General features: G+C 35.7%; 1 protein-coding gene and 1 pseudogene across 1 annotated transcript in view; one reads left to right on the forward strand and one right to left on the reverse strand.

Moving 5' to 3' along the window:
* Positions 1-16,997, forward strand: part of Syt10 (synaptotagmin 10) — a 76,548-nt gene extending 59,551 nt beyond the window's left edge. The window contains exons 4-7 of the mRNA XM_004663231.3: positions 5,778-5,898; positions 9,283-9,454; positions 14,781-14,910; positions 16,885-16,997. Of these exons, the coding sequence (XP_004663288.1) occupies positions 5,778-5,898; positions 9,283-9,454; positions 14,781-14,910; positions 16,885-16,956 (495 nt within the window). The 3' untranslated portion in view covers positions 16,957-16,997. The remainder of the gene's footprint in view (positions 1-5,777; positions 5,899-9,282; positions 9,455-14,780; positions 14,911-16,884) is intronic.
* A 1,685-nt stretch (positions 16,998-18,682) lies between these two features.
* LOC123461030 lies at positions 18,683-18,792 on the reverse strand (annotated as a pseudogene).
* Between the last annotated feature and the right edge of the window lie 366 nt (positions 18,793-19,158).

A 19,158-nucleotide genomic window follows, 5' to 3' on the forward strand; every position in this document is an offset into this window, starting at 1 on the left:
ATAGCAGCAATAAACATGCATGGGCAAGTACCTCTATAGTAAAGTATAGATTTCTTAGTGTATATACCCAGGAATTGTTTAGCTAGGTCACATAATAGACCTATTTTTGCCTTATTGAGAACCATTCCCACTGTCTTTCATATGGCTACACCAGTTTACTCTCCCAACCATAGTGAATAAGGGTTTCACTTTTCCCATACCCTCAAAAGCACTTTTTGTCATTTACTTTTTGATGATAACCATTCTAACCAGGTGGAATGAAACTCTTTTCTTTCTTTCTTTTTTTTTCTAAGGTAGGGTCTCACTCTAGCTCAGGCTGACCTGGAATTCACTATGTATTCTCAGGGTGGCCTTGAACTCTCAGCTATCCTCCTACCTCTGCCTCCCAAGTGCTGGGACTAAAGGTGTGCACCACCACGCCCGACTTGGAATGAAATCTCAAAGAAGTTTTAATTTGCATTTCTATGATGATAAAGATGTTGAATATTTTTATAAATATTTATTGACGATCTACACTTCATCTTTTTTTGTTGTTTATTTTATTTATTTATTTGAGAGCTACAGACAGAGAGAGAAAGAGGCAGAGGGAGAGAGAGAGAGTGAATGGGCGCTTCAGGGCCTCCAGCCACTGCAAAAGAACTCCAGATGCATGCGCCCCCTTGTGCATCTGGCTAATGTGGGTCCTGGGGAATTGAGCCTCGAACTGGGGTCCTTAGGCTTCACAGGCAAGCTCTTAACCGCTAAGCCATCTCTCCAGCCCCAATCTTTTGAAAATTCAATGCTCAGTTTCATATCACTTTTTAAAAATTGGGATAATTGCTTCTATATTGCCTAGTTTTTTGAGTTCATTATTTATTCTAGATATTAATCCTCTGTCAAATGTAGAGCTGACAAAGATTTGCTTCCATTTTTTACATTGCCTCTTGACTTGGAGCACTTTCCTTAGCCATAGCTTTCAAGTTTCATGAGACCTGATTTGTTGGTTGGTTGTTTTATTTCCTGGACAACTGGGGTCCTATTCAGAAAGTTTTTTTTTATTATGCCTACATATCTTTAAGTGGTTGCCTTACTATTTCCTCTAGTAACTTCTGGGTTTCAGGCATTATGTTGAGGCCCATTTGGAATTTATTTTTATTCAGGGTGCGAGATAAAGGTCAAGGTTCATTTCCTCAACATGTAGTTGTTCAGGTTCCCAGCATCATTTTCGAAAATGCTGTCTTTTCCTCAATGTGCATTTTTGTCAACTATCGGGTGGCTCTAGTTACATGGACTTGTATCTTTGTCCTTTATTTCATTGCCCAGATCTGCATGTCTGTCTGTGACAATACCATGCTGTTATTACTGTGGCTCTAATAGTCAGATTTGGTCATACCTCCAGCAATATTTTTCTTGCTGAGGATAGTTTTGGATATCTGGGCTCATTGTAGTTTCACATGAACTTAAGATTGTTTTTTTTCTGAAATCACTTGAGCTGTGATTTCAATTGCACTGAATCTGTACATTGCTTTAGTAGAATGGCAATATTTTTCTGAATCATGACCTTGGGAGATCTTTCCACATTCTAATGTCTCAAATTTCTTTTTCATTGTTTTAAAGTTTCCATTGTAGAAGTCTATTACTTCTTTAGTTGGTGATATTCTGAGATATTTAATTTTTATGGCTATAATGAATGGAGTTTTTTTCTCCTAATTTTGTTCTTATAAGTTTTCCATATGTATATAAACAAGCTACTGACTTTTATGTGTGAATTTTGTTTTCAACTTTGCTGAAAGTATATATTAAGTATAAGTGTTTCCTGGTGTAGTCTTTAGGGTCTCTTGTACGTAGAAGTATATCATCTGTAAGTAAGGAAAATTTTGATTTTTTTCCTTTCCAATTGGTCTCCCTCTTATTTCTTTGTTTTGTCTTATCACTCTCATCAAAACTTCACACACTACATTAAATAGAAGTGAGAGAATACATACCCTTATCTTGTTCTAGATGTTAGTGGGAATGCTTCAAAATTTTCTCCATTTCAGACGGTGATGGCTAAATGTTTGTTATGTATAGCTACTATATCTCTCCCCACTGTTATCATGAAGTTATGCTATATTTTGTCCAAGGCCATTTCCAAGTCTACTGAGATGATTATGTGATTTCTGTACTTGAGTTGATTTATATGGTGTATCACATTTATTGATTTATTTATGTTGAACATCCCTGCCTCTCAAAATAAAGCCTACTTTATTAAGATGGATGATCTTTGTGATATGGTCTTAAATTTTTGCATCTGTATTCATCAGGGATAATATTGCTCTGGATTTTTGTTCTTACTATGTGTCTATCTGGTTCTGCTGTTGGTGTAATGCTGGCTCAGTAGAAAAAGTGAATGCTCTCTTTTTCAAGTTTATGAAATTTTTTGAGAATCAGAGGCTTTAGTTCTTCTTTAAAGGTTGGATAGAATTCTGCAGTGAACTCATCTAGACTTGTACTTTTTGGGAGTTGGAAAATGTTTTTATTATTCCTATTATTTTTGCTTATTATACATATGTTTAAATTATTTATATTGTTGTAGCTTAACTTTAGTAAGTCATGTGCATCTAGAATTTTGTCCCATTCAGATTTTCCAACTTGCTAGAATATGTTTTATTTATTTATTTTTAAAGATTTATTTTTTATTTATTTCTTAGAGACAGGAAGAAAGAAAGAGAGGGAGAGAGAGAATGGGTGTGCCAGGGTCTCTAGCCACTACAGACAAACCCCAGATGCATGCACCACCATGTGCATCTACCTGTAGAATCAAACCTGGGTCCTTAGGCTTCACAGGCAAGTGTCTTAACATCTAAGACATCTCCCCAGCCCTAGAATATGTTTTTGAAGCTGCTCTTTGTGATTCTCCCAATTTTATTGGTATTTGTTGTAACTTGTCCTTTTTATCTCTAATAATACTGATTTGTATACTTTTTGGTTAATTTGTTTAAAGATTTGTTAACCTTTCTTTTCATTTCCAAAGTACAAAGTCATAGTTTCACAACTTTTTTAATTTTTTTGTTGATATTTTATTGATTTCTGCCCTGATCTTATTTCTTTTCATATGGTATATTGGGATTTGGTTTGTTCTTATTTTTCCAAGGCCATTTCCAAGGTTCATCATTAAGTAATTAATTTGAGATCTTTCTGTTTATGTTATGTGAACTTTTAGAGCTAGTAACTTCCTTCTTAGGGAAGCCTTCATTGTCTCTCATAAGTTTTGGTATTTTTTTTTCAATTTCATTCAGTTCTCAGAAATTTATTTCCTTCTTGATTTATTCATTGACTCATTAATTATTCAGTAGTGTGTTATTTAACCTCTAATATTTTGCATATTTTAACTTTATCACTTAGGTTACATGAAGTTATTTTGTTGTGTCCTAAGATGTGAATTATTTTGTAGAAAGTTCAATGGGCTGCTGAGAATAATGTGCATTCTGCAGTGTTGATATGGACTGTTATAAAATGTGCACCAGCTTCACTTGGTCTATGGTGTCTTTTAGCCCCACTGTTTCTTGGATCTTCTGTTTGTTTTGTTCATAGTACCTGTCTACTAGTGGTTATCTTTGCTGTGTTTGGTGCTATTTCATAGGTGGGATAAATCACATGAATTTACTTGCAGCTGTGACTAAACTCACACTTGAATCGTCTTCTCTAATGGCAGTTTCCTGAGGTGGAAGAAGGGATGGGCTACTATGGGGGTTCTGAGTGCCTGCCCTCATGCATGGGTCCCCGTCCACATGGTGGATCGTGGGTGCCCATGACATTAGAAGAGATGAGTGCTAGTGGCATTCTGAGTGCCAGAGCTGACACATGGGTCCTATCTCAAATGGCAGTTTGTGTTCAGCCACAGTGCAAGAAGAAAGAGGTGCGAGGAGAATCTGAGTGCCCACACACACTGATATTCAGGTCCTAGCCCAAATGACAGATCCTTGGCACCTGTGGTGAAGGAATGAAGACATAATAGGAGGAATCTGAGTCCCCAAAATTGTGAGTGGTCCTATTGCAAATGCTGGATTACTGGAGGAAGGGAAGTGTGCTAGGGGATCTAAATCCCAAACTCACTGTGAGTCCTAGACCAAATGGCAGATCAGAGAGTCAGCACCAATGGTGGAGGAAGGGAAGATCAGGAATTAGAAATGTTTTAGAACTTTTGGTTCTTCTGAGTACATAGTCAGCAATATCCTTTTCAAAATGGAACCTACCTCAAATTGTCTCAGCAAGAATGATTTCATGGAATCTTGTAAGGCAGTTTATAGAGAAATTATCTATCTACTATCTATTGTCAACATTTGTTTCCACTTGTCTACCATCTATGCAGGAAAAAAAAACCATAAATCTGCATCAGGGTACTGTTGGTTATTTTCAATCATGAAATAATTCAGATCAGTTTTCATCCACTATAACTGAATAATTTATTCATTCTTTCTAAAAGTAGGTGCTAAATGTATGGAGATGTAGCTCAGTGGTTAGATGTTTTCCTAGCATGCTCAAAGCCTTGAGTTCAATCCCCAGCACTGTGATTATTTTTAAGTACTGAAAACTAGCATGCTTTCCTCTATGACATAGAAAATAAGGCAGTAAGGAACCCCAGTATCCTGAGCATTCTGTATGGGAGCCAGGAAAACACACTAAAAACGAATTTAGAAGATGGTTCCAGTCAGTGACTAGGGTTTTGAAAAACTGAGGAAGCTGGAAGAATGATGATAAGGAACCAGCAGAGGTTCTGACTTAGAGTGAGTGACAGGGAATTGACTCACTGCTTGATTAGACTTCAGCTTGGTAAGTCAGCCAAATGAACACATGAGAGGAACAGGTTCCATCAAAAGGATAAGAAGTTGCAACAGCTCCAAAGCAGAAGCAAGCCTTATTCACTAACCAACAGGAAAACAGGCTACTATTTCTACAAGAGAACTAGGGCTGGATACCTAGAGAAGAAGTTTAAAAGGTAGAATCCTGATGACATGTATCTTATGTATAGGGACTTGTAGTATATTTTCCAAACTAATTCATATATAAGAGTGGAGGGGAAGCTCTTAATAATTGCACCAAGAAATCAGGGGCAAACTGGGAATTTTCCAAGCACATCAAGGCTTTTGTACTTAACTTCATCTCTATATCAGGGTAGGGAGATTAACTTTTATGCTAGTACAGTTATGAGTCTTGTGATGTCTTTAAGCAGGTGGGTCCTATATCATTTGCTTTTCATTTCATAAATAATCACTTTGATATATGAAGCTTAATTTCTAGAATAGACAGTCAAGTTTTAGAAACCAATTAAGTAATCCTGATATGATGGTAGTGGCTTCAATGGTCATAGGAAAGCTAAAAAGAGTCATTGATACATGGTATATTTTATATAGTGTAGATAAAACCTGACTGGCATAGCTGCATGTAGAGAGAAGAGTAAGAGAAGAATCAGAGTGACTGCTAGTTTCACTCTAGCCCTTGGCAAATCATGAAGTCATTTGTTCACTGTGGAAAGGTAAGAAGATTATGGGAAATGGGTGGAACCAGTACTGTATTTTGACCATTAAGTTTTAGGTTCTTGCTACAAATCCAAATGGACATGTCAAATAGTCAACTGGCTTATTTCTTCTTACTTCATTCAGAACAGCTTTCTTGAAATGTATCTATATACTCAATAAGACTACTTAAAATTTCCCACTATTCTATTATAGTGATTTTTCTCACTTACCATCTTCCATTTTATTTTGTATTTACTATTTAGTATTTGAAATTGCTAACATTACTAATTGCCTTTCCAGGAAAGTATAGACCTAGGTGAGATCATGTTTTCCCTTTGCTATTTGCCGACCGCTGGACGTATGACCTTGACAGTCATCAAGTGCAGAAATCTAAAGGCAATGGATATTACTGGTTCATCAGGTGTGTATACAGTACAGTCATGAGCAAATTCTCATGAATATTTCATGAATCTAAAAGTATACCGGGTTTTCAATTACTCGTCTGCTGTGGAATACAATCAAAGCTGAAAAATATTCCCAATTAAAATGTTTCAAATTATACTTTATATAATAAATAAATAAACATCTTAAAATTATTAGATCTTTAAAAGTCAAAGGTGTGGTGATGCACACTTTTACCTTTAATTCCAGTACTTGGGAGGCAAAGGTAGGAGGATTGCCATGAGTTCAAGGCCACCCTGAGACTACATAGTGAATTCCAAGTCAGCCTGACCAAAAGTGAGACCCCTTACATTGAAAAACCATAGAAAAGAAAGTCATCAACAAATAGACTTTAAACTTGGGTTTTTGTTTATCTGTGTTTACTGACCTAATAATATATTTAAAAAATACAAATTTACTTTCCATTACCCCACTTTCAGCTAAGGGAAGAATCTTACTTTCAGCTATGAATGAGGACCATATAAAGACATTTTTAGTTGAATTTGTTTCTTTTTAAACATATTTTTATTTATTTATTAGCAAGCAAAGAGAGATAGAAGAGGTACAAAGAAAATGGATGCACCATAGCCTCTAGCCTCTGAAAATGAACTCCAGATGCATGCGCCACTTCGTGCATCTGGCTTTAAATGGGTACTGGGGAATTGAACCCAGGTGATTAGTCTTTGCAGACAAGAGTGCTAACCACTGAGATATTTCTCCAGCCCTGAATTCATTTCTTTTACACTGTCTGTAGAGAAGCAGCCATAAACAATACCACCATTTGCAGTCACATTCTTACCACCTGTCCAACCAAATTTTTTGAAATCTGTAGATGCTACAAAATAATATTGATTTTTCTTGAAGCTGTTAGCTTCTTGAGGGAAATATGTCTCATGTTAAACTTTTGTAAAGAAGTGAAAATGCACATAGCTTCAGTACTCCTTCCATTGGGAGTTAGTGATAACTTAATATGTGAAAACTGGCACAGCAGTATGGATGGGAATGGTAAGGGAAGGATAGAAAAATTAGTAACTATTTGTTAAGCACAAATTAACAACAGTGGAAATAGAGTAAAAGATGTTATTAGTTGGAGAATTTATAAATCTGTGGTTCTATAGAACAACAAAATAAGCTAAACTCATATCACAAAGCACATAAGAGAACCTGAAACATTTTGTATGGAATGAGCTCCAGGACATACAAGAAAATATATTCTGTGTTCACTCTTGTATTAGAATGGGAAGTTTTATAGAAGAAATTCATGTTGCCAATACTTGCATGGAAAAATAATAAAATGATAAAAACCAACAGGTTAAAAGGGATGAGGACAGGATTAGAGGAAGAATTCCTAGTGTACATATTCCTGTAACATCTAAGTTTGGACATACATAATAAATTACTTATTTAAAAAAAATTTTACAAAACATAATATAGTAGAACATAAAGTAGAACAGCAACTAAATTCAACATTTATTTTGGTGAAAAAAAAATCTTGGCTCAGTACATGTTGTAGAACTTAAGATAAAGAGTATTCTTGGCAAATTATTGTTTATTCTTTTTTCATATATTTTGAGCCAAGCAAACTAGCATTGAACTTATAATTAAGTGCAAGTTTACTCTTTATTTATATGAAGTTTCACCAGAGGTTCCTGTGCTGTGAGGGAACTACTTCATTCTCACAAAAGGCTTGTGAGTAAACTCAGGAGCCAGTAAATTATCCATGTCAGAAGCAAAGAAATGTAGTAGCAGATGTGATGGTGGGAGCAGAGCACAAACTATGCCTCATTCCCATGTCAGCAGGTCTGCAGCTCACACAGAAGTGAGCTTCTTGCTTTAGACAAACTTCTTAATCACCAACAAATAATTTTGAACAAGAACCAGACATTGACATGCTCTGTTGCCTAGCCCATTGCATTAGTCACAAAATAACTTTGGTTCCATGATGGACTATTTTTTAAAATATAAAGATACCTTTCTCTATGGTTTAAAATGTACACACCAGCTTGGACTCAAGACAGTAAACTGGATAAAGCACTTGCTGTGCAAGTGTGAAGACAGGAGTTCGGATTCCCAGCTGAGTGGCTAGGCATTCTGCCTTTAATCCCAGTGCTTAGATAACAGAGACAAGGAATCCCCAGCCAATCTGGCTAGTGAGACTAGATGAATTGGCTATGTCTGGGTTCAGTGGGAAACCTTGCATCAGTAAATAGAGAATGGTTAAGGAAGACACCCGATGTCAACCTCTGATCTCCACACAAACTTGTGCACATGCATCCACATACACACAGCACTGCTACACACATGTAAAATAAAATCTAAGTAAAGACTTACTCAATAAATTACTATTGCTTTATTCTGAAGAAATAAAGTCTATGACTACAGAAAAGTTGTTTCTTCCACCCAAAGCGTTGCTATAAATAAAATTAAAGAATAGCCACTGATTGCCTTAACTATCTAGCATGTTCACCCAATGCCAACCCACCCCTAAAGACATAAGCCAGTTTGTGCCACTGTATAATGTTATGTAATGTTCTGTAACACTATTTTTTTATTCATTTAAGGCAGTAAGAGTGAGATGGTAAAATTTAAAATCGTTAAGAAAGAACTTGTTAACAATTATTCAATCTCTCGAGCCCATAAAAATTTAGTCAACTAAAATTTTCTCTTACCAATTAACACCATATAGAAAATATCATTTCAATGTCTTTCATGATACCTTAAAGTAGGTATCATCCTTTTCATCATATGGTGTAGTACATTTAATAAATGACTTCCAGTGATTGTTACTTCACTCCAAATTCTTTATCAGGCACCAACACTATGAGTAAAATGATAATTCCAACTTCTATATCTTACCATTAGCTGAAGAAATTTCAAATTAGTTTATAATTCCTTTCCCATTTCTAGTCATTGTGATGATATAAACTCATCTTGATGTAACTTTACTATCTTAAAATTTAGTTACCTTATTCTTAATCATTCTGAAGGAAAGAATCTTGACAACAATAATTTTTTCTGGGACCACATCCTCTGTAAATCACTTCAAAAAAAAAAAATAAGAAGAAAATCCTGAAACGCTGTGACTGAAAGGTACATTCAGTTGTAGATTAGTTCTTGGTAAACTGTTGAGTTTTGTCACCTGTATTCAAAACAGTGGCATTAAATTTAATTTTTAAAGTATTCAGGATAAATTGTTTACCCTTAAAATTAGATATCTTAGTGATTCTATTGCCCCACAATATGTTTAAAACTATTATACAAAAGGATTCATACACATTTTCTTACTTAGTTAAGATGAACTACAGATGCTTTTTGATGTGTATTATGAATATCCTTGTTAAATAAAATTATATTTCCTTTCCAGATCCTTATGTTAAAGTGTCTCTGATGTGTGAAGGCCGAAGATTAAAAAAACGGAAAACAACTACAAAGAAAAATACTCTCAACCCTGTGTACAATGAAGCAATTATTTTCGACATCCCTCCAGAGAATGTGGACCAGGTCAGCCTGTGCATAGCGGTCATGGATTATGACAGGTAAGTATGTATCTCTACGCACTGAAATACAGCCGCAGCCAGTCCTAGACAGGCCGAATTCACCTTATCAGGTTAATTACTGATATGGCAGCTTTAATTTAAAGTAGATAAAGGATAGCAAACATCAAAAAATCACATGAAAATAAATGCTGGTGAGGATGTGGAGAATTAAGAACCCTCATCCACTGTTGGTGGGAATGTAGGATGGTACAACCTCTTTAGAAAGCAATATGGAACTCCTGAAAAAGCTGACTATAGAATTACCAACAGACCCAGTTATTCCCTTACTGGGCTTGTACCCTAAAAACTTTAAACCACAGTCCAGAGAGATATGCTCAACCATGTTTACAGTGGTGCAATTCGTAATCGCTAAGAGCTAGAATCAACCCAGATGTCCATCACTAGAAGAATGGATAACTAAGATGTAATTCTACACAGCAATAAGAAAGAATGACACAATGAAATTTGTGGAAAAATGGTTGAACCTGGAACAGATCATTGTCAGTGAACTTACCCAATTACAGAAAGAAAATGGCCATATAGTCTCACTCATCTACAGCACCTAAACTGAATCTACCCAATATGCTGACATACCCAGCAAGCATCTCGAGGACTAGACAATAGGGTAGGTTGTGAGGAAAGGGAGGACAACGGAGGGGATGGGAGACACAAATCTAGACCCAAAAGGCAATGGTACTAAAAGGTCCTAAATGGTACTAAATGGTCCTAAAAGGCAGACCAATGGTTGAACCTTCATCAGGCCCTTGACGGAACACCTGAGCCAGAAGACACTGGAGAGGGTATGATGAAGACTGACCTTAATTTTCTACAGCTTTGCTCCCTCTCTCTCTCTGTCTCTCTTCTCTCTAACTCTTTTATATTAGTTATCTTTTTCTTCCTTTTCTTCGTGGGCACTGACCTGTAACTCCTAGTACCAGCATATAGCTTTCATCCACAATGAACTTTTTATCAGAGAAACCTACAAGGTTTCCTAAAAGAAAGACAGATTTCTGTCAGAGTACTTGATGACCCACCAAAGGTTAGTGGTAAGACTAAGACTCTACTGCTGAGACACTATATGTGGTTGACACGTAAAATGGAATGCCATGGCTGGAAGCTGGAAGAGAGTCAGTCCCCAGACAGTCAGCGCATCTAGTGCCAGAAGGTGCTACATGGGCGACTGGGGAAAAATGACCAATATTTGTCCAAACAACTCATGGTCTAACCTACTTAGCAGCAAATAACCTGTTGTGATGCTCACAAAAGTGCAATAGTGGTGCACAGCCATGGTGGGAAACCAACTGCTCTTGATTTGGCTAACTGATCCCCTCAGTGGTACGAGACCCATAGCTGGAGCTGGGAAACAAGTCAGAAACATATCCAAACATGAGCCCACACTCCTTTATCAAGCAACCACTAATTGTGGGCTACAAGCAGGCCTACACCTATTAAATTCTCTATAAAAAATAAGGATTATCTCATTTGAAACTATGTTATATTTCTGTTTTCCCCTCCCAAAAAAATTATTCTTAAAATTTGCCTGAAGCTCAGAGAGAATGGGTCTAGAAAAACAAACTATTCTGACTTGGTTTTTCCAGTGGGGCTGGAGTATGACAATCATAGTGCTATCTCAAGTTCTAGCAGACACCACATATGGTAGGGCCAGAAGCTTCCTCTTTTTTGGAGTTGCTTTCTCCATTGGTGAAACATTAACATGATATGGAACTATGAGCAATGATTCTTCAGAGTAGATGGTGGCCTTAGGTAAACAGCATTGATGCTTAAACATCTATTTTAAAACATTGTTTCTGGGCTGGAGAGATATCTCAGCTGCTAAAGGTACTTGCTTTCAAAGCCTGACAGCCAGGAACTGATGCCCCAGCACCCATTTAAAGCCAGATACAGAAAGTGGTGCATGCATCTGGAGTTCACTGCCATGGCAAAAGCCCTCGTGAGCCCATTCTCTCCTTCCATCTCCCTCTCTCACCCCCACCCCACTCTCACTCTGTGTCTCCATCTCTCTCTCTCTTAAAATATAAAATACAACTTTATTTTGTTGATAACTCTTCCAACTCACACTCTTTAGGACACTTCTTTTATAAAATAAATTGCAGGCTCCTCAGTATAGCTATAAGGGGTTCTTCTTGTCATAGAACCAATTCCCCCTTCCCATTCCTCTCTTTTTCTAAAAATGTCCTTCCTCATGAGCCTTGCCCTACCTATTCTGCATGGCTTTGCTCATATCAGAACCCTGAAAGTCTTTCATGCATAACTAGCCTCCTTTATATTAGTCTCACTAGAGGTTCATATCTCTTATTTACTTTATACTTTATTTTAATTATTTTAACGTTTGTTATTGAGAACTTTGAACATATTGCAAACTGGTTATATTCCCAGCACATATTCCCACCAGATTATACTCTTATGTTACTCTCCCCCTCCCCATTCCACTGAGGGCCCATAGTGAGGTTATCAGTATTCATTGTGGATCAGGAATTCATCAATCAATCTTGGTATGGAGAAAATGACTCAGAGTATACTTTGCTATACCATTGTTCTTAAATTCTTTCCACTCCATCTTCTGCAATGTTTCCTAAGCCTTGGAGTGTGTATCAGAAGTCTCTGTCAGTGTTGAGCTCTCAGAACCTCTAATTTTCTGTTTTGATGAGTTTTGAGCTCCTCAGCATCTACTGCCATCTCCCTGAAGGAGGTTCTCAGGTTAGCAATGACAGCAGCACCCATATTTAATCTACTACTTCCTCGGTTAGGTTTCCTGAGCCCTTAGTATATGTGTGTACACACACACACACACACACACACACACACACACACACACACGAATATATATTATTATTTTTCTTTTTATGTTTATAAGATTTTCTGAAAAAGTACTGTATCTTTAACCAACTAAACTGTCAACACATAGTGCCTGTGTATTCTCTTCAGTATGCATGTGGTCTAGAACATGCATAAAAATGCACAAAAAGAATGGGCATTTTATACTATCATGAAAATGGTAGTAACCAAGACCCTACAACCTGTATTAGGAAAATTATTGTGCCACACTGGCTCAAAGCTATCCCCACCCTAAATGAATGAAGGAATGAATGAGTGAATAAATAAATAAATAAATAAATAAATAAATAAATAAATAAATAAATAAAATTGAATGATCTATTTCAATTTATATCAAAGGGAAAATATGATAATTTACTTAGAAGGAAAGAAGTCTTTAATTATCTAACATTTTAAAACTCCAAAAATGTGAGTATTTTCATCAACCACCCTAGTTTGCTTTATCAGTTACCCTTTCAGACTTCTCCCAGCAATGAGTATAGGTAGATACAGTACAACATTTGTCATCTAGCCAATTTCAGGGAGATGGATCCAAATGTTATATAAAACAACGAAGATAAATACAGTTCTACAAATGTGCTTCTTGGGAAACTTCATATTGAGGGTAATTTACATGGGAAGAAATAACAGGAAGCAATGAAATGTCTTAAAAATCGTCTCAGGCCAGGCATGGTGGCACACACCTTTAATCCCAGCACTAGGGAGGCAGAGTTAGGAGGATCACTGTGAGTTTGAGGCCACCCTGAGACTACATAGTGAATTCCAGGTCAGCCTGAGCTGCAGTGAAACCCTACCTCAAAAAAAAAAAAAAAAAAAACAAAAAAGTCATCTCAAAAGCCTCTTTAGAGATGTTTGTCAAAGTAACCCAATAGAAAGTATTTGTTTAAAATATATTCTGTCTCAAGAAGCAGCTTACCAAGCTTGCCATGGCAATGCACTTCTATGTTCCTACCACTTAGGAGCTCACAACAGGAGGGTCAGGAGACTGGGTTGTCCTCAGCTACATAGTAAGTTCAAAGTCAGCCCAGAGTACATGAGACCTTGTTGAGAGAAGAAGGGAAGAGAAGGACAGAAGGAGAGAAAGAAGAGAAAGAATTAAAAAGACAGAGAGAGAGAGGGGAAGGAAGGAAACAGGAAGGGAGGGAAGGAGGGAGGAAGAAAGGGAGAGACGAAGGAGGGAGGGATGGCAGCATCTCATGGGCTCTCCTGAGTGAGCTTTTCTGATTCAGCTGCTGCCTCTGCCTCTTATGAAGTGCTTAAGGTGAAGTTCATAACCTGGATGTCTAGTTTATGTAATTATATAATGAGTTGATAATTACTATCATAGATAATTATATTCATAGCTACAGGTATTATGTATGAAGGGATTAAGTGAGTTAGTGCTTTCAAATTACTTAAATCACTATTTGTACATAATAAGGTCTCAAAAATATTAACTACCATTATTTTTGATTTATTGCTGTGAAAGAAAGACATACATTGAAAATAGGAATGTTATTCAGTGTATTTTGTTATGCAATAATAAATTTAAGTGGGGGGATTGAATATAACCCTGTCTTACTGAATTGTAGTGCCAGCAGTGATGGACATTGTCAAAATATTTACTCAATTAAATGTAGTCTTTTATTTAAGAGGGGACTACTGTTAGTGTGCAGCCTGTGGAATGCATAGTTTCCTTACATCACTCACATTTACTAGTGAAAGAAACATGTCATGAGGGTAAAGAGCCTGCTATCATTTTCCATGCACAGTATTTTCACTGTTGTCAAATGTACTCAAGTGGTTGAGCTCTAAAATGTTTTAAAGTGTCCCTCAAACAGATTCATTTTTGGATGCTGATAATATCTTGTTTTTGAATTTGCTTTTAAATAAGGTGTCTTATATCCCATGCTGACCTCACACTTTGTAGCCAGGAATGACCTTGAAGTTTTGATCTTCCTGGTTCTACTTCCCAAATGCTCAGATTTCAGGCAATGCCGTCATACTTGGCCTAGTTGATTCTTCATTTGCTCAATAGAGGTATGCAATAATCCCTTCTTCTCCGCCAAAGATATATTCCAGTATGTTCCATAGATGACAGAAACCAAAGATAGCAGTGACTTCTATATATACTATGTTTTTTCTTACGTACAAATACCTTTTACCAAGTTTACTTTAGAAGGTGGCTATAACAAGAGATTAACAATAGCTAATCACAAAATAGAACAGTTATAATAATATACTGCATTGAATTTTATTTAAAACAGATGAGTCATTTCTGGAATTTTCCATTTGATATTTTCAGACCATAATTGATGAAGGATTACTAAAACTGCAGAAAGTAAAACCATGGGTTAGGAGAACTACAGGAATCTGGAAAATCACAGAATGTGGTGTTTTGATGACATGTTTAAAGCAATGTTAAGACATAGGAAAGTCCACTTAACTTCTGAATGTTGAAAGTGAATGTATAATATTCTTTACATCATAGGGTGGGACACAATGAGGTCATTGGAGTATGTAGAACAGGATTGGATGCTGAGGGTCTTGGGCGAGACCACTGGAATGAAATGCTGGCCTACCACAGGAAGCCAATAACACATTGGCACCCTTTACTAGAGGTAAGACTTTGACTTCACAACCTCTGCCCACTCACTTTTTTTGCTTTAATTTTATTCATCTGATAGCCCTTACTTGATATGTTATATATTCTCCATTTTGCTTTTGTTCCAGCATCTCTACCATTATAGATATATTCAGTTTTATGTGCCCTGTGGGAATTTTATGTTTAACAAGCCCATACACACTGAGAATCTGTTATTTTCTTTGCATTACCTGAAAGCTTATCCACTGAGCAGGAGAGCAATCTAGTAAGTTTATAACAAACTGGAAACTAAATTTAGTGCTTCTTCTTTGTGAAAGAGGTACTGCCACATGATATAACTCTTCTATGTAAGGAAATTGGTAGATCCTGCCCAGCCCTGATCCAGAAGAACCTACAGAGCTTTCCAATTTTAAAGTTTCAGTTCATCCTGGTCAGTGCTAAGCCCAACTGGCTACTTGTAAAATTACTTCAGTTTCTACAGTGACTCTATAACAGAAGTAAACTCAGAGTGAAATGAAATAGGGCTTAATATTGAGTCCTTAACACAGACTAGGACTCAGAATTCTCTCCTAGATTTTGTTAGGTTATAGCAATAGGTAGTGCATGTGTTCATCAGGACTTTTACTCATAGTTATTTGTCTGTCTCCTGGATACATGGACCACCGCTTGGCTCAATGACATTCTTTCCCCAAAACAATTGTTGGAACCTCAAGAGCCACTAATTATATAATTTATAGAAACTGATCAACTTAGAGGTAGTGAAAGTTCACAAAAGGATGTAAATAACTGTATTTAAACAAAATAAGTAGTTATCATAGCCACATAATAAGTGAATAATAATTGCCTTCTTCCTATGTATAAGATATGGCTTTGATTGTGGCACTAGGCACCAGTTTAAAGACTAGGAGAGGCTTGACATTCATTCGCTTAAATATGTTAGTGGAACCAGGTTTTAGTCTCAGGCCAGTTACAAAAGTAGAATCTTGAATGCATTGCTGCAGATATTTTGTAGAGAAATTATATTTGCTCTTGCCAGAGAATAGGGTAATTGGAAAAGCAGTAATTACTCAAAAGTTGGTGAAACATAGACTGAAGTATTATCTAGAAAATCTAGTTACTTCTATCTAGATAATCGAATGTTTATTCTGTTGTAGTTAAACTTTTTAAACACACATATATATGAAGGATCATGAGAAATTATTCAGGGCTCTCAGTTGCCAAACTCAGTCCTTCTCATCTCATTATTTGCCCTGATAAAAATCACCTCATACTTAAGAGCAAGTGGAATACTAGGATCTCTTGTTACTCTTACCTAACTCTTACATAGCACTAGGGCAGTAAATCATTATATTATAAAAAGAATAGGGCTGGAGAGATGGCTTAGCAGTTAAGGCATATGCCTGTGAAGCCTAAGGATCCAGGTTCGATTCTCCAGATCCCACATAAGCTAGATGCACATGGTGGTGCCTGCTTCTGGAGCTCATTTGCAGTGGCTAGAAGCCCTGACATGCTCAGTCTCACTCTCACTCTAATAAATAAATAAAAATAAACCTTAAAAAAAGAAAAAAAATTGTCATAAGGTGTGAAATTATTCTACAGACATAAAGGTTGCTGGCCAGTACCACCTTGTGCCCACTTTGTATCAAGTTTGCTCTATACATGTCTATGAAACATTATACTTGGTGTTGGAAGTATTACAACTTTCACATATAATAAAAATAAACAAATTCTAAAGGACCCAGCATCCAGTCCTTTCATGAAAGGCATCTCATTATACCTGAAAGGTAAGTTCTGAAAAACAGGATTTACATAAATATTCTCTAGAAACTGGCATATTGTATATGACTATTCACTATTAAAAGGGAGAAAAACTTAATCATTACATTATTTTACTTCAATGGGCCATATGTTTTTGTTTATTATATATATATGTATTATATAATGTATAATATATTCTTATTTTTATATTTTTTATATGATTGTCTTTCAGTTACCTGGCCGGGCAACAAGTTTTGATAGTCAAGGATCCTGTTCTTCTCCCAAACTACCTTCCACACCATAAAGTCTTCATTCTTGATCTATTGATAAAAGCTACGATGTCCCCAGTTAAAATATATCCATAGTAATGAACAAACTTGATATAAAATGTTCTTTTCTCTTGGTCTTATTTTCAACTTTGAACATTTAATACATTTTCCTTGACTACTAATAATGCTTTGCTACATAAAGGGTTTCAGCTTTCATGTCATCTGTCAGCACAGTGTTTCCTAAATTGTAATTCTTTGCACAGCAAAGAATTGCTCATTTCAAAAAATGAGCCCATATGTATCTAAAATTAAAAATAATTTTGGTATTGTATAAAGCAGTGTATCACATGTATATGGTTTTGATCTTACTACATCTAAGTTTTTACTTCCAGTTGTGCACATGGCTCTATATAAACTTAAATGGTCATTTTAAAATTAACTACAGAGCATCAAGTCCTTATACATTCAGATTAATGTACCTTAATCTGATAGTAACTTTTATTTCATGCTCGGCAACTTGTTTTTCATGGTGAGATTTGGCCCTGCCAGACTCAAAATTTTGTGTCTCAAGCTTCTTTTTTAAAACATGTGAACATAAGGCATCATTTTGAATATAAAGTTAAGAAGAGATACTTAGTATATGGTGAATGGAAGTTGAACCATTTATATTCTTTCACTGTCACAGTAGTTCACATATCTGTTATGCTGTTTAGGTGATATTTTAAAAATTCTAACAATCTCACAATCTTTTAAGTCTAATCAGATCTAATATATTTTTTTAATTCTAGTAATCTTAGCTTCATGTGTAACATTGGTATTCTTGAGTGACTAGAATCAGAAATTTATCTTTTAACTGTTTTTAAGGTTCTCATATACTGTGACATGTATTTTTGTGGCTTGAAGCTATTATAAATCCTGTGCTTCTGACCAGACAACCCTTAGCAGGCACTAAACTATCTATGTCTTTGTCATTTTGGTCATACACAGTAGTGATGACTAACCCACTCAGAAGCTCATCATAACAATTGGGTACTCTCTTACGGTATGCATAACTTGTTTTCCAGCAAATTAGTGAAGTATTCTATATGTAATGTAATGCAACTTTCTTGTCTAAAAAAATAAATAAATACCTAACAGGATTAGGCCACTAAATGTTAAAACTATGCAAATGTTTTTACAAGAATGATCTTTTTTTGAAAGTAGGTCAGCCTTCTGTTGTCTCATTTCATTGGAAGGTATTTGTAATTTTTATTGAATTCTTTCAACCTTTCTTTTGAGATATTCATATTTTGAGTTTATTCCAAAATAGGTTTTAAAAAACAAGGACCAAAACAGACAAAAACATTCATACATGGAATTTAAAAGTAAATGCATCAGGATGAGGTGATTTTGTCACTAATTATGAAATTTTTATATTCATATAATCTCCTCTTCCAAATGTAAAAAAATGAATTTCAAAAACTTTGAAATGTTGTTAGCAGGTATCGCTCTTAAGGGTGGAATTACATGTTAGAATGTAAATATTTTGCATATTAGCATTTCAAAACAAACAGTTCTGCCTAAATTTTTTTTCAAAAATGCTTATTTCATCATAATGACAACAAGTATTGTAAGGTAGCATTTTTCTTATAGAAAATGAGAAGAGAAATCTTAAGGAAAAAATAGCTACCTTGTTAAATCTATAAAGAACAACTTGTTACAGACAAAATGACTAAAGGTGACAATTTTTAAGTCTGTTTTATTGGAAAATGCAAACTGTCAAATGGGACAAAAGAACTTATCTTCTTAATTTTTGACATGGTAGAGATGATTTATTAAACTGATAAGAACAGATACTACACTTGATCTTAATCAAAAGTACAAGAAGTGATAGAGATGATTTATTAATAGAGCCACTGCTATAATGTAAAGTAGTGACTACATTTACTAAACTATCATACTATGCATTTTTACCCAAAAAGGTACTTTAAAGACTTATTCATCATTCAAAATTTGTACTTTTCCTGATATCCTAAGGGAGAGTAGTAGTTAATGCTTATGGGGAAGAAATGAACTGTCAGCTACTTCAAAGGCTTTAAAAATGAGGCTAATAGACTAAAATCAAGCTTTTAAGAGGCCAGAGAGATGGCTCAGCAGTCAAGAGTTAGAAGTGGCTATTCAAGCCTGTGACTCTAGGCCTTTGGAGCAGAGACCCAAGAAGCTTGAAGCTAATGAAAAACAGGAAACTTCTGGACCAG

This window comes from Jaculus jaculus, chromosome 5 (assembly GCF_020740685.1).
Source record: "Jaculus jaculus isolate mJacJac1 chromosome 5, mJacJac1.mat.Y.cur, whole genome shotgun sequence".
Taxonomy (NCBI): Eukaryota; Metazoa; Chordata; class Mammalia; order Rodentia; family Dipodidae; genus Jaculus; species Jaculus jaculus.